The sequence below is a fragment of the Eschscholzia californica genome, unplaced genomic scaffold, assembly GCF_041429995.1.
Source record: "Eschscholzia californica isolate CP2 unplaced genomic scaffold, dmEscCali1.0.p SCAF_4, whole genome shotgun sequence".
Lineage (NCBI taxonomy): Eukaryota > Viridiplantae > Streptophyta > Magnoliopsida > Ranunculales > Papaveraceae > Eschscholzia > Eschscholzia californica.
In genome coordinates, this window is record NW_028238461.1 from 9,344,161 (window position 1) to 9,360,755 (window position 16,595).

Sequence of the window (16,595 nt, forward strand, 5' to 3'; positions counted from 1 at the left end):
AAGAAGTTACCCTTTTCTGTGTATTTCAGGGGCTGAAAAGAGTATTCAGGCAATTTAAGGGGCTAGAAGGGAGTGTTCATTCCAAATGAGAATGAATTCAAATATTAAAAGGTTAATTCCATTTTGCCCCCCCTAAAAATGACTGACTCTCTAAAGACGAACAATTTTCAGAATGACCCCTTAAACCAGTTTTTTGTCAGATTTTTGACATGCAAACTGAGTTTTAGGTTTGTCCTTCTTATGTTTTTGTTAGAGTTAATATGTAATAACAGGAGAAAGAAACACATTAGAGAGAGAACCATTTTTGCATCTTTATCCACAACTATCTCCATCCCTCGTCATTTTCATCTCCGACCCATCATCTTTCCCTTTATTTTTCTCTCTCTTTATTTTAAAAACATAAGAATATTTGGGAGAGAATCCAAAACCAGAAAACTGGATTTGAGGGTTTTTTGTCCTTCGTGAACTCATGTGTTGATTGTAAAATATTAAAATCTTCGTGTTTAAATTTATCATCGTTTTCTTCCAAGAAATATAAGTAGTGAGCGATAAAGGTTTTGTGATGTAGAAACAATTGTACCCTATACCATGTGTCATCGATTGTTATCTACAGTTAATGAGTTATCGCAGAAGTCAAAAGTTGCAACTTTTCATCACCTTCAAATTTTGGAATTCTTTTGAGATTAATTTGTTGATTCTTGCGTTCCAACTTTAAAGTTCAGTCTCTAAATACGCTATCTTTTGACATCCCATACAATGTATTTTCCCCCAAATCAAACTTTAACCCAAATTGCACTAAACAAGTGATTTCCACAGTTCAATCTCTTCAAATCATTGCTCAGTAAATTTACTTGTTGAAATAGAATTTGGAAGCCCCATATTAAATGGGGAAGATGAAGTTCAGTGATTGGTTTAGTGAAGCAGTTAAAAATGTTGAGTTCCACTTAAAACCCGAAATATTCACTTTTATTTAAAAAGTTAGTTGTTGAGATGGTGCGGGAGATAAATTAAAGAGAAGTATTAATATTTAGAAAGCAAAAGACAGGATGTGAACATTAGTGTCCGATAAAAACTAAGTTTTAATTCCATTTTCATTTGAACTCCTCTCTAACCAAACAAACTTGATTTTGGGATTTTGTCCTCAAAAATAGATCTAACTCTTTAGTTAGAAAAAAAATCACAAAAAGAAAAAGATAACGTGGTAGGGATGAAGATGATGGTAGAGGAGAGAATAATGCAAAATGAAGATGCTAAGATAGTTGTGGATAAAGATGAATAGATGGTTTATCTCTATTGTTTCTCGCTATTGACAAAACATAAAATCTGTCAAAAATAAAAAGGGTAAAAATGGAACTAAAATTACACACCATCCGAAAAATCTGACAAAATAGCTAGTTAGAGGTCCATTTTTGAAGTTGGTTTCATCTGGGGGTCCATTTTGATGAGTTGGTCATCTTTAGGAGCCAAAACAGAATTAGCCTAGTATAAAATATCGAGTACCCTTTTCGTCTACCCGACTCCGTATAAATTAGGCGAAGAAAAAGGCGGGAGTTGGGAACTACTTTTACCACCAAAATTGGAGAAGAGCGAGAGAAAAAGTTCATCGTCATTTAGAATCTCTTCTTCTCTCTCTCTATAACACAACTTGAAACCCTAGTAATGGAAATTTCTCGACCATCTCTCATTCCAATATTCCTTTACTCAACATCTTATTCAAATTCGAACTTCGAATTTGAGAATCATTTTTCATCTTCATCAACGCAATTGTCTTCAAATGAAGTTCAGAGGAAGAACTTCGTCGTCCAATCTCCAAGTGAGTCTGGTAAGATCGAAATGTATTCTTCAACTTTCTACGCTGCTTGTACTGCCGGTGGAATTGCTAGTTGCGGTCTTACTCATATGACTGTTACTCCTTTAGATCTTGTTAAATGCAATATGCAGGTCTGATTCTTTAAACTCAATTTCTTCTATAGGTTTTGATCGATTTTTTGTTTGCCTCAGTTTTACGCTTCTGTTGTTGTTTTCTGATTTCTGTTTTTGATCGATTTTGTGTTTGCCCCAAGCCACCTTAGCAGTATTCAATGTTTTTCTCGCATTTGACACCTAGACCTAAGCCCAACCGGAACTGAGTTTCCCGCCCAAGGCTCCATTACCATTAGCCCTATCCAAAAGGCCTCGACATTGGCGAAGACACAAGATTCACCCTACCCGTCATAGTAGGCAGCGAGTTTGTGGACTCAATTGTTGGTGTTAGTCCCACATTGGTTGTGGGAGGGAGTGATGGTCACTTTATCAGTGTGAGCGAAACCCTCACCTCTTCAACTAGATTCTGGGGTGAAACAGGCCTAAGACTTCTCTTCAGGGCAAGGAAGGCCCGAAGACCAGAATCACAAAGCTCGATTTTGTCCTCGCGTGCCACCACCATCGTGGTATGAGATTTTGTTCCCCACTTGGAGGCTTCGACAATTACTAAGCTTGAGCATACACCTATAGCCTAGGCTCAGACACTATCCCAAGGGATGTGGGACCATTAGGTATAGGTTGAGTATTATATCTTGAAATGGTGTGCATATTGTTAAAGATTCTTGTATAGATTTTTTTTTTGTGACGTCTCGTCCTGCGACTAGTTTCCATGAAAAATGCTTATGAAGTACTCCTTGGTTTAGTTATTGTTTTGTGATTTATATCATCTAGTTGTTGGTGGCTATTTCATATGGTTTAGGCTGTTTCCAGATTGATCCTACTAAATATCAAAGCATTTCATCTGGATTCGGGGTTTTGCTCAAAGAGCAAGGAGTTAGAGGTTTCTTTAGGGGTTGGGTGCCTACTTTGCTTGGTTATAGTGCTCAGGGTGCTTGTAAATTTGGGTTCTATGAGTTCTTTAAGAAGTATTACTCCGACATTGCTGGTCCTGAGTATGCAACCAAGTACAAGACCTTGATTTACCTTGCTGGTTCTGCGTCAGCTGAAGTGATTGCTGATGTTGCCCTCTGCCCCATGGAGGCAGTAAAGGTTCGGGTTCAAACTCAGCCTGGTTTTGCAAGAGGGTTGTCGGATGGGTTGCCCAAGTTCGTCAAATCTGAAGGTTATGCTGGGTATGGTTCACATACTATTTGTTTGTTTTTCATGTCGTAATTATAGCATTTTAGGACTTAATGAAATGTCTGTCTGATGGCCTCAAAATTTTTGCAGGTTATACAAGGGGCTTGTTCCTCTTTGGGGACGTCAGATTCCATGTAAGAAGAAACATTGCATGGGAAGTCTCAAATGTGCCCCCCTTAATTGTTAAAGGTGCCCCTTCCATGACACTCCGGCTCATATTTGCCTTGTGGGAGTCTCCTTTAACACTTACAGGGGGTGTGCCTTTGAAATTTCCCATTTGATATTTGTTATGTCCCGATTTATAACATATTGTGGTTTACATGTTCTGAAAATCACGTAAAAGTATAGTTGTAAAAAAAGAACGGAGGAAAATGATCAACAAAGTAGCTAGTGCCTACTGGAAAGCCTTCGTGGCTTATCATTAGCTTAAATATTTTCTTAATGCTTTTGTGTTGTTGTTTCTTAAGCTAGTATCTCCTATTTATATTTTTTTGCTGATGTACCTTATGCCAATGAGGTATAACCTAGATTACCCGATATTTCATTGAACCTCTTGATAAATCATCACTAGTGTTTATTAGTTTGATATGTACTCAGAGCTATTGTTTTGATAAATGATGGTAGATTTATATCTTTAGCGGGACTATATTGCCTGTTGGCCGAATTGACTCTCACTCCAAGAATCCACCATAAGAAAATATCCACTCCTTAAGTTGTCCAATATGATAACGTTATAATAGTCATTAGTCTTCTTTCATAAAACCTTAGGTTACCAAACCAAGCTGAAACAGAGTACATAATTTTGGTGAGATTAATTTATGGGTATAACCAATTCCAACAAACGTAAATGCTTATGTTTAACGTATGACACCACCACCATTTGATTCTGTTCTTGATCAATGCAATGCAATCAATATGGCATGCAACTCTAAATATTTGCATCTATGTGAATGCCTTGGCTGCACAGTAAACCAGGGTAGGCACACAGGCAGATAACCCTCAAACAGGATCAACTCCGGTGTAAAATGTTATCCAGTAAAGATTTACATATTTGTAGTTCTTGACAAGAAAAAGGGACTTGTCTCGATATTACTATTTTTTTGCTTGTGGTGATATTTATCGGCAATGTATTTTACAGATACTATGATGAAATTTGCATCCTTTGAGACCATTGTTGAGATGCTGTACAAGTATGCAATTCCTATGCCGAAGGAACAATGCACTAAATCTCTACAGCTTGGTGTTAGCTTTGCTGGTGGATATGTTGCCGGTGTCTTCTGTGCAATAGTTTCTCATCCAGCTGACAATCTTGTTTCATTCCTCAACAATGCCAAGGGAGCTACCATGGGCGATGTGAGTCGCCTTGTTCTCCAATAGTGCATAGTTCAGTCATGTTCTGTCTTAATTTTTTTCTCCTCATCATCTGGTCTTTTGACATGTTTTCATGTTTGTTCTGCAGGCTGTTAAGAAAATGGGATTAATGGGTCTGTTTACTCGTGGCCTTCCTCTTCGTATTGTCATGATTGGAACTCTTACTGGAGCTCAGTGGGGTATTTATGATGCTTTCAAAGTTTTCGTTGGCTTGTGAGTTTTCTTTTCTATTACCAAGCCTCGATCCGTTATCTTGTTTTTCTGTTTGTCTTATTCATGGTTTGCTAAATAGAAAATGTTCAACCCTTCGTACACAGTGTTGCTTAGGAGGTACTCGATTTCAGCCACAAAAAAGTCATTAGTTTTTCTAGCCCAATATGAATATTTTCTTCTAATGACAAAATATAATGGTGTCAAAACCAAGAAAAAATATCGGATGGAGACCATCAAGACGGGCCTCACGGTCGAACTAGTTAGGGGGCCTCATGGCCAAGTCCATTAGGGTTAGAGTTTAGGAGTTTCCATGTTTTAGTATTTCCTACTAAGTCTAGGTTTAGAAGTTTCTATATTTGAGTATCTTTGATATTTAGGAATCCTAATTTGAGTCTATCTAGAAGTTTCTAAGTTCCTATAAAAGGAAGTCAGGTTTGTCCTTGTTATTCAGATCAGAGAATATTATGAATCAAGTTTATTATTAATCAAGTTTATCGTTTTATCGCTTTTATCGTTATTTCATCAGCTTTATTTCATTAGTTTAGTTTAATAACAATGGTGGATTCCATTACTTTTACGCTTCCGCAACAATCTACATCAGCTGGTATCATGAGCCCGCAAAATCTTGATACAAAAAACGAGAAATTTTTTTCTCAACCCTTCACCACGACTTCATCTCTCCACCATTCTTCATCCCTTCTTCCAAAACCTCTGAATCCTGCGGAAGGACATAACGTTTTCAAATCAAGACTCACCATCAACAATAAGGTGTGTGACTTTATTATTGACAACGGTAGCGAAGAAAACATGATATCACTTCGCCTCGTCAAAGCACTCGGTCTTCCTACTTACGACCACCCTTGTCCGTATAAACTCGATTGGATTTCTGACAAAAGCGATTTATCGGTTCACCAACAATGCATATTTACGTTCTCCATCGGTTCTTACTACCGCGACTCTCTGTTGTGACGTTGTTGACATGGAGAACTGTCATCTCATCCTAGGACAACCTTGGATTCTCGATGTTGATGCCGTACGTAGAAGTCGTAATAATACTTATGAGTTTGTTTGGCATAAGAAACTTGTCATCCTTGTTCTGCTTGAAGAAAACTCGACATCGACTAGAGAGAAAAATAAGGTAACTGTTCCACCAAAAAATTTTAAACCTTCTTCTGAAGATGATTCTGGTTCTGAATCAGGTTCTCAATCTTTTATTGCTTTCCCAGCCAATAGTGAAACCCATGAATCCAAGAAACCCACAGAAAAAGGCAATCGAAAACATAATTCCACTCCTTCAAAATGTCTTGTTACAGTTAAACCCTCAACTGACTCAAAGAAATCAAGGAAGCCCAACATGAAGGTGACATCTTTTTCTTTTCCTGTTAAATTTAGTCTCAGTTCTATCATCATCAACAACAACAACATCAAATTCAAGAAGCGAAAGAAGAAAAACAACAGAGGTATTGTTATTTCAAACCCTCCTTCTAATATTATTAGTGATATCGTTATTGATGGCGATGTAGTAGTGCCCGAGATACTTACCAGATTACTAGTTAAATCACTCACTCGTTTCAAACTCGTCTACAAACAGTGGAATTCTATGATACAAAAAGATAGAAATTTTATTGATTTCCCTCTTACCCGATCAAAATCACGAAACCCTAGTCTCTTTATCCGGGTTCGACCACCAAAAGGGCAATCTAAAATATTGACAGGTGATTTGATTGAAAGATACACAGGAAAAGAAGTAGAAGAAGAAAGAAAAACGTCAGCTTCCATTCACACCATATATACCACAATGACATGTCATGCTGATATAATAACAAATTCCATTAATGGTTTGATTTGTTTTATTGACTTCGATTTATATGGTTCTATGATTGACCATGTTATTCGTTTATCCAATATCAGTACTCGAGAAGAATCACCATTGCCTACTCCACCGTTATTGATGGAAGGAGGAAAAACACATGGTCTCGACCCCATTTATCGATTTGGATACAATCATGTCATTAATGAATATAAATTAGTGGGTATATGGACGAAATGGCTACCCGATGCAGGTGAATTTGAACACTCTTGTGAGGTTATAACAATAGAAGGTGGCAAAGTTGATGAGTTAAAAGTATTACAAACCCAGATTGAGTCACAACTGAGTTCTGGTACAGTAATGTTTGTTTCATATTGGGATGTTATTTTGAAGCAAATTCATATATTCAAAGCTAAGGCTAGTCCAAGGGAAATTCACGCCCACCTATCGCGTAAGCGTGTGCAACGCTTGGATAACCGTGGAGAGAGTGAAGAAAAGTTGGTAGCAATCAGATCAAAATCGACGCATCTGGAAGTTACCATAGTTTTCATGGCTAACAAATTAATGGGAGCAATGGAAGATGGAGACACAGTATTCGGGGTCGGTGTTGAAATGAACCTAGATTCAAAGGATTATTGGAATGTCAAATATCGCCCAAGACAACATACATACTTCAATCGTGTTGTAGTTGAAAATCGGTCAGAAAAACTAATTTCCAAGAAGGAAGAAAAATTCGACGAGACTAATAAAGAAGAAGAGATCCAATTGGATACCATAAGCTCCGACGATTTATTTGATCCGTATAAAATTACGGGAGAAGAATTTGTTGTTTCGAATCACAAAATTCTTCAACATCAAATTGTGTCATCATTGGTGTTACCTCCTCATTATCGTGAACTTATTACAACTTTTAGGTTTTATTCATGGAACCAATTGAAATATATCGATCACATCTTCGATACAATGTCCCTTGATGGGGTTTCACCTACTCGAGTCTTTTCATTCAAGGAAGAAGTTAATAGGACACTGGTTCTTGCTTCCCGAAATACTTCTACTACAAAACTGAATTTTGGTGATGTATTGGCTAAGGTGGTTCCAAACTTGACAATTTATGATGAAGTTTTGGTTTATAAGCGTCACGAAGATGAGCGTGGGAAGTTAATTCAAGTTATTCTTAGGCGGGAAGTAATAGAGAAAGTGCTGAAGTGGATTAAGAAATTCAAGGTTGATTTTTCCATAAAATATTATGTGGTGTTTGTAGTCTTCTTCATCAAATTAAAAGATGATGGGAGATGTTGCAATTTGTTGGAAGTTTCTTTCCTACATTTATTTTTTCAAGATTCTTTGCACTATGAGATTGAAGCTAGTGATTTCATCCAAGTGGGTGTCCTTCGACTCCAATGCACCGTTCGTTCGAAGTGGGAATTAAGGATTGCATTGTTGAATCTCACTTGAGGGCAAGTTCGTTCTCGGTCGGGGAGTATGATGGAGACTATCAAGACGGGCCTCACGGCCGAACTAGTTAGAGGGCCTCATGGCCAAGTCCATTAGGGTTAGAGTTTAGGAGTTTCCATGTTTTAGTATTTCCTACTAAGTCTAAGTTTAGAAGTTTCTATATTTGAGTATCTTTGATATTTAGGAATCCTAATTTGAGTCTATCTAGAAGTTTCTAAGTTCCTATAAAAGGAAGTCAGGTCTGTCCTTGTTATTCAGATCAGAGAATATTATGAATGAAGTTTATTATTAATCAAGTTTATCGTTTATTATTAATCAAGTTTATCGTTTTATTGCTTTTATCGTTATTTCATCAGCTTTATTTCATTAGTTTAGTTTAATAACAATGGTGGATTCCATTACTTTTACGCTTCCGCAACAATCTACATCAATATCACTAATTACTATTCCTGTTTTATCCTGTATCTAACATCAATTTGTGTTTTTTTTTGCTACACTACACAGACCAACCACAGGTGGTGTTTCTTCCTCTCCTGCTACTCCTACCCCTATACTTCCTATTGCAAGTTCTGTAGCAGCCTAATGATCAGAAAAAGTTGAATGTTCTTACGGTTCCGCGAGCAAAAGACGAACCCTGATTTTCTTAGAGGCTAATAACACAACACGCGGATAAGAGGCCCGTTCAATAATCTGCTCACCAGGTGATGCTTAGTTGCATTCTTAATTATACAAACTGCGAGGATTTTAAGTTTATTTTGATTTTTGCTGCTATTTTTTATTCATTGAAGAATAGTTTTGATCCTAATCCCTTTTTGAACAAAGTAAGCATAAGTTATATCGATATTTCGAGAAATCTAAAATAATGAACAAATGGTGCTGTTGTTTTACTGTCCAATCTTGTGTGCATTTTGTTGATCTAAACCAACTGATTTGTTTTTACTTCTCTATCTCATCCGTATAGCTGTTAATACTCTGATTCTGTGTTTTTCCTAGAAGACCTCAAGAGCAAGGAATGAAATTTCGGTTTCGGTGGAAATTTCGGCCGGTCCAAAAGTGGAAACGTTTCGTAGAAATGTTTCGGTCAGTGTGGAAATCTTAGAAATCTACAGAAATGATAGAAATATGATGCAATCATGTATAACAAGATTATTAAACCATAATAAAGCATAAAAATGATGTTAAACATTATCTATTAGTTTGAGGGAGTATTAACAATTACACAGTTACTTCCGGGGGTAAATTGAATAATTTTTTGGCTATAACACCCAAAATATAACATTCTTACTAATAATAATTAGCAAACTATGTTAGTTTGAGAAGGTATCGTCAATTACACAGTTATATTAGACGTGTTACTGAGATAAAATCAATTTAGGCAGTTAAGTCAAGTCGTAAATCATTCAAATAGATTTAAAAACCATGGAAAACATAACATAAAAATCAAAAAAGATCTAAGAGAAATGAAGATGAAAAAGACGAAGAAATTGATATTTTTCTAGTATTAGTTTCTCTGATTTTTTTGCTAGACTTCTACTATGTCAGTCGAAATTTCCATCATGTCGGTGGAAATTTCGATATTTCCCACAACTTCGGTGGAAATTTCGATCATGTCGGTGGAAACTATGCAGGAAATAGTTGCAAGTGTTATTTCGTGCACCTAATCTCATTTTAGGAAACGTTTCGCGAAATTTCGGTGAAACTTCGGGAAGTTTCATTCCTTGCTCAAGAGTTAAGTTATTCCTTACATATTACGCTAAAGAACACGGGGTCTCGGGCTTCGGGTAGTTCACTTTCCTTTGGCTTTCGCTGGAACGGGCTCTACTGGCCACTTCCCACCCCTAGGTAGAACATTATAAAAAACTTGAAACTTTGTGTTTGATATATGTCAAAGGCCTTCCAAAATTCACCATAAACTGTAAATTTGAGCTTAGCAACAATTGAACTATTAAACCAACAACCCTTGATAGGATTGATAAGAGGTTTGTCTTCCCCTCTAGAAGTCAAGGGTTTGAGGCACGACAATTAAAAAAAAACAATTTAACTATTAATAGTCTAATGTAAACTGTATTCTTAACTATCATCTTTATGGTTCCTCATTTAGTGTCTATAAGTTTAGATAATTCCACTTCAATTCTGTTGGGTGTCATTTTGAGGTAAAACTTGTGGTGCTGATTATAATGATAAAAGTGGTTACTGTGGAGACAGTATCTCTATCTTGAACCATGGGAAGAGGGGAGATGAAGAGAAGAGTGAGAATCTTGGTCTCTCTCTCTCTCTCTCTCTCTCTCTCTCTCTCTCTATGCATATAAGGATCCAGAGAATTGAATAGTTGTTATGAGAGTAGTCCAAGAGCTGACAAACCTACTCAGAGGTCAGGTTTCAGTGATAGGACAGTACGTTATAGTAGAAGTAAATGATAAAGATACTGTCAGAAGCTCCCACCATAAAGAAGAGAGAGAGAGAGAGAGAGAGAGAGAGTTGTTTGCTTCTGCAGGTACCATTTGATGCTTTTGAAGTCTGAAAGTCACCCTTACAAGTCACAGAGTCCAAACCCAAGAAGCAAGAACCAGCCCTTTGAAGTTTGAAAGTTTTAGAGGTAAAAAACAGGGTTCTGGTGTGACATTAAATTTTGTGGAATGTTTTTACCTCTGAAAGAAATGCTGGTGGAGAAATCATAAATGAAATGAGATTTTTTCAGTAAACCCCCACCCTTTCAATTATTCATCTCGATTGCTGTGTATGTTTTGAATTTTGAAGACAGAGAAAGAGATTAAAAATGAAGAAGACCAGTCAATATGGAAGAAGATGCATGCATTTTTTTTTTTTTTGTAAGTTTATAGCCTTTAGTGCCCTCTATCTTTCTACTTTCTCTCTCCTTTAATCTTCCTATATATGCCTAGCCTGTTATTTGTCATACAAACCCACTTTCTCAAATGCTACTTTCTCTCTCTACAATTCTCCCTCTTGTTACTTCTTCTTAATTGTGCTCTCAAAATGGCAGCTTTCACACACCAATACCAACCTTTTCATCTTGACTCACTTTTTATGTCAAACTGTGTATTTAAGATGTCTGATTCATTGGCTGAAAGAGGAGATATCATTAACAATAGCAACCCAATCCTTTTTCCTTTACCTCAATCTGATTATCTTCAACATATTCCATCAGTTGATTCTTCTTCTTCTTCCACTGTTGTTAATAGTCCTCAAGAGATTATTAGTGAACCTAGTTTGAGTGAAAAGACAATGATTACTCTAGAATCTCCATCACTTCCAGTGGATTTTGAAGGTAGTGATCAAGTAATTGGTATTCAAGAAAAGATCAGTACTACTACATCAATGGGAAAGAAGAGGAAGAACAAAAATGAATCTTGCATGAACTCTACTCTTCATCAGTCCAAACAGGTAACAATATCCTGTTTTTTTGAAGTGATGATTATGATCTTTTCAGAATTTTGGTTGTGGGTATTTGTTATTTTCTCATATCTTGATGAATATGGTGTTTGTTTTCATGACTCATGACTCTGTTAGGATGAAAAGAGAGCTAAAGCAACCAAGAAACAAAGGAAAATCAATCTGGGTGGCTCCTGCAAAGCTGATAAGAAGAAGAATCACTCAAAAGTCAAGAAAGATCCACAAAATACTACTGATTATGTTCATGTGAGAGCAAGGAGAGGTCAGGCAACAGATAGTCATAGCCTAGCAGAAAGGGTACTATAACAGTTCCACTCCGAGCAAACACTTGATTTCATTAATAAAACTATATCTATGAAAACCAAGCAAGATTTAAGGAATAGTTTGTACCAAGTGACTCACCAAAAACAGAAAAGAACCCAAGTTTGTAATTTCCATATCATTTCACTTATGTTCTTTCCTCTTTTGGTTGTATCATCTCACATATACTGGAAGCTATTTAACAGGTGAGAAGAGAAAAAATTAGTGAGAGGTTGAAGGTACTGCAAGATCTTGTCCCTGGGTGTGATAAGGTAATCTATGAAACCATATGTAATCTAGAAAATACTTTCACGATGGTAGTCTCATGGGTTGAATCTGATATAATATGTATATATGTAGGTGGGTAGCAAAGCCCTTATGCTGGATGAGATAATCAATTATGTTCAGTCTTTGCAACTTCAAGTTGAGGTATATGTGATAGAAAATGATGAATGAAGTGTTCTTCCTTTTCTGATACAACGATGCTAGGTTGTCCGCCTACTTACCCCTCACTTCACCGTCTAAATAATAAGACAAGAGCCGAGGGGGAAATAATTTGAGGGTAATATGGTCATTTTCCATGTATTTCCCCTTGTCTTATACGTTCAAGTAGGGGATCAAGTAGGCAGACGATCTATTTTCATTCTCTCTGATATGATCAAGCATTAACTTTTGAAATTTGATTCCCTTTTACTTATAGATGCTATCTATGAAGCTTGCTTATGTGAATCCAATGTTTTATGGCTTTGGGTTGGATTCAGATGGCTTCTTGGTTGAACCAGAGGTAGGAAAAAAAAAACTACGAACCTCACTTGATCATCTTTCTTTATGGTTATAGTTTCTTATATTTATGGAGCTGATGGGTTCTGAATGTGCATGTCTGAAACATGGAACAGGAGAAACTTAGTATTTTGGGATCACAAGTTTCATCTTTTCAAGAACAGTCTAATGCCATCATATCGACAGCTTTTGTTGATAATAATACATCTAGTTTCTCTTCAACAAAAAACAACATCCCTCTGCTAGACAACAGTTCATCAGTTTCCTTGTCACTTCAACAAGAACAAAGACCTAGTGACTACTTTACACACAACCAGGTACTACTACAAAGCAAAAAAATGATTTTTGGCCCAAAAAAGTGGTCCTACCACAGCCCGACGGCTGATGTAGTCGACCCAGATTAGCCAACATCTTCTCTATCTCTAAGATGCCTGGCCAATCTAGGCCAACCGCATCAACTGTGTGGCTGTGGTTGGACCACTTTTTCGAGCCAAGAAACTGTTGATATAAAAATATCACAAAAGATGAAAAAGAATCATCTAAAAACCTAAAATCATTTTCAGGGAAATGAAGATCTTTTATGGCATATGGGATACCAGAGACAAAGGTTCATTAATCAACTAGGGGCCACCAATATGTGTTTTTTGGAGTAATCAATCAATGTGGTAAGCTCTCTCTCAAACATACATTAAATACCCAATTTAAGTAGGTTTCTTGACTTTTATGCTTTCTGTGTTCCAGATTTTCTTGGCAGCAGCAGAAGTAGAAGTAGAAGCAGAAGAAATGATAGAAAAGTAACCACCCAAGGCTATATAGATATGGAGTTTGAGGTTTCTTTGTTTGAATATGAGAAATGTGTAATTAAGAGATAGTGAGAGATAACATTTAGTACTAGCTTGTTGGAATCTGACTACAAAATTTCAATTACCTTGTGGTGGTTATCTTTGAATTGTAATGTGTCTTGGAGCAAAATAAAATAAAATAAGCATCATATAATTTATGCATTTTGTTATATGTAATTTCTATATGGAGCTATGGAGTTTGCTGCGCACTCACTCTGGTTGGGTGGTTTCATGTGCATCTCTCTATAAAATGGGTGGGTATAGAAAAATGGGTATATTATAAGAATGAAATAAACATATAAGGTGGTAATAACATATAATACTCGGATATTATTTTACAACTAGACATACAAGGCATATAGAATTATATACCATGGTACTGTCGCAGATTCGCAGATGATTATAATTGGACGGGTTGTCCGAACTTAGACAGGTTATTTTTACATGAGAGAGGCATGGGCGCATGGCAAAGACTTGGGCACCGTTTAAGACAGCCTGCAATTTGTCGAGCTATTGGATCAACATACACAAGGTAGAATTCATGAAAATCTGAAATAAGTAGGTACGGTTGTATACCCAAGTTCCAAGTCATGTATAATATTCGCCATGTGCTATACAGAGAATGAAATGCATACCGATTGTATACCCAAGTTCCAAGTCATGTATAAAATCTGCCATGTGCTATACAGAAAACAAAATGGGACTTCATCTGTTACATACTCGTTTTCTTAATTTTTATTTATTCAAAAGCATATAAAGAAGAAGTAGCGAAGATCAACTTGATAAGTTCTACCACAATGTAAAGAATTATCTGCATCACCTCCAAGTATTTGATTTTACTTAGTTAAGTGAATTACTAGATTCATAAGAAGACCTTTGGTATATTAAATCTTGAACCACCTAAGAAGTAAGAAATAAAGAAGACATAAATATCCTAACCACCTCACTTCCTCAAGCAATTCCAAAAGAAAAGAAATGACAATCATAAAGATTAGATAGGTGTTATATGGAACCCATCTTGGTCAAGTGTTTGACCTTAGATTAGACTATATACATCTTTTTCAAGATTTGTTTCCTCCTACCCAGTTGCGTGGCTGAGAGTTTAGGGGCCCGGTGCGAAATTTTAATCGGGGCCCCTTACTTAAAAACCTCTCGTAGCGACCAACAAAAAAATAATATTAGACTACCAACCATTAATCCTAAATCAGGTCTGCCTACAAGAAAAAATAACATTGGGCCTTAAAGTGCCTATAAAGAAAATAACATCAGGTCCATGCTATAAAAAACACAAAAAAAAAAAAAAAAAATTGGAATTCCCTCACTAGTTTTGAACCCGCGACCTCCGTAGCCTAAGGCTAGTTCCCAGCAACAGACCAGTTGAGCTATCTCGTTTATATCTCTTAAAGTGGGTTTCAAATGTCTATAAAGTTATCCCTCTATAAATTTTCCATAAATGGACCCTTAGGGAGAGGGGGGCCCGGTGCCGTCGCACCGCTCGCACCCCCTCACCCACGCCCCTGCTCCTACCTTCCATTGTGAAAGGATGGGAAGAAAGTAGTTTGTACCATATGTTTTGTCTAACATGAACTTTATAATTCTAGTTGAACTTTAACTTACTATTGTCTTTGTTTCCTTGTCCAATTTGATTGGGACACCTTCACTTGCTTCTCTTGTTTTATTCACGAACTTCATCCAAGGTTCTTTTTAGAAAATGGTTTTTTTATAATAGAAGAACTATACATGTTATTACTCAATAAAATTGAAGTTAGTAAAATTTCAAAGTTCACCCAATGTAGTATTTATCTAAATGAAAAATAGGCGTTACCCGTGATCTATGTTATAACTACTGATTTTACATAATCACAATCCATCGCATGATATCTGAAAAGAGTTTGAAGCATTATCTTTTTAGTTTCTGTAGTGTATACACTTGCAAACAATTATTGACTTTATTGGGTGTGCATCTGTTCCAAAGTCTGGAGGTCACAAGTTTAATACTCGATTGACGTTGAAATCTATCATTTATCGGTTTGTGTTATATTGTTATAAAGGGTTTTTATTGAAGTAGATGTAGAAATAAATGGGCTTCCAGGCCCCATAAGCTAGCATTTAGAGTCCAAGACGTCTTGATGACAATTGTAGGGCTTATTCAATTCTTCATATTATATACTCATCAGCATCTGCAAAATTTAAGAGTTCTTGTTTGGAGAAGGAACTAAACAACCAACTATAATACATTGCGACGCTATATCACACCTTGTATAGAGCAGTTCTCCTCTACCCAGGGGCGTGGAAGAGGGGGTGCAACCGGTGCCGTCGCATCGGCCCCCCTCTTTCTAGGGCCCCATTTTTAATACTGTTATGGTTGTCTAGATATAAAGTTAAATGTTGTTCAATACAACAAAAGAGTTAGCAGCCCAGTTAGTATCTAACCTTGCCAAGTGCGCAAAAGGTCCAGTGTTTGAGGCCCTACACTCGCAACAAAACATATACTTTTTTTAAATATTTTATATAGGATTCAAATATTTAAGAGCTCTCCACCCTAACGTATAAGACCAATAGTCTTATGATTTTATGGTCTAATCTTTATTTTAAAGGCATCTCTTATCTCTTTCTTTTGTTGCTTGTTTATATTTTTATTTTTCTTCGTCTCTATCATTTTCATTTCTTCTCTCTTACTCTTCCTCTATTTCTCTTTGATCATCTCTCTGTTTTTCTTTGTTTTCTCTCCATCTTAGCTACTAAAACGCAATAGGCTTATATGTCTTTTTTTTTCTTTCTAAATGTGTATATTTTCTTTGTCTTCCAATTAATTTCTTATGCAACTAGTTTCTTATGCAAAAGATATTAGTATTTGTTGTTGAATTCGGATTTTCGCTTATACGAATACTTCTTTAATTTATATAATTGTGTCTTTTAAATTTTCAGTTAAATTGTGTTCGTGGATATATTTAATTACATCAAATATATTTAACATATTCTTATTGGCATTACAATCATTGCATGTGTTGATACTTTTATATAAATATTTTTTTGTCACTATAATATTCTTTTTAATTAAATTGTTTCAATATTTATCTAATATGTTGCATGTAAAAAAAATTGTTCTCATTTTCTATGAAGGCTCCGGTTAAAATATGGCATCAGGCCCCCAAAATCTCAGCCACGTCACTGCCTCTACCTTGTGCGGTTGTGTAACCTAAAGGAGTTTGTTTGGTAGTTCTCCAATTACTTTGTCCTCAAAATCTACCCGATGACCATAATGACTATGATAACTCTCGGAAACCCCTGTCAAAAAAGAAAAAGTGAGT

At 36.3% G+C, this 16,595-nt stretch overlaps 2 protein-coding genes across 2 annotated transcripts; both read left to right on the forward strand.

Annotated features, from left to right (window-relative positions):
- Positions 1-1,515: 1,515 nt before the first annotated feature.
- Positions 1,516-8,844, forward strand: LOC147542400 (mitochondrial phosphate carrier protein 3, mitochondrial-like). The gene is made up of 6 exons (XM_086634290.1): positions 1,516-1,941; positions 2,734-3,095; positions 3,193-3,236; positions 4,241-4,455; positions 4,562-4,686; positions 8,456-8,844. Exons 1-6 carry the CDS (start codon positions 1,660-1,662, stop codon positions 8,532-8,534), a joined length of 1,107 nt encoding a protein of 368 aa, XP_086490416.1. The 5' UTR covers positions 1,516-1,659; the 3' UTR covers positions 8,535-8,844.
- A 1,639-nt stretch (positions 8,845-10,483) lies between these two features.
- Positions 10,484-13,446, forward strand: LOC147542401 (uncharacterized). Its single transcript, XM_086634291.1, has 8 exons — positions 10,484-11,353; positions 11,480-11,659; positions 11,869-11,934; positions 12,023-12,091; positions 12,363-12,446; positions 12,559-12,759; positions 13,006-13,107; positions 13,184-13,446. Exons 1-7 carry the CDS (start codon positions 10,844-10,846, stop codon positions 13,093-13,095), a joined length of 1,200 nt encoding a protein of 399 aa, XP_086490417.1. The 5' UTR covers positions 10,484-10,843; the 3' UTR covers positions 13,096-13,107; positions 13,184-13,446.
- The last annotated feature ends 3,149 nt before the right edge of the window (positions 13,447-16,595 follow it).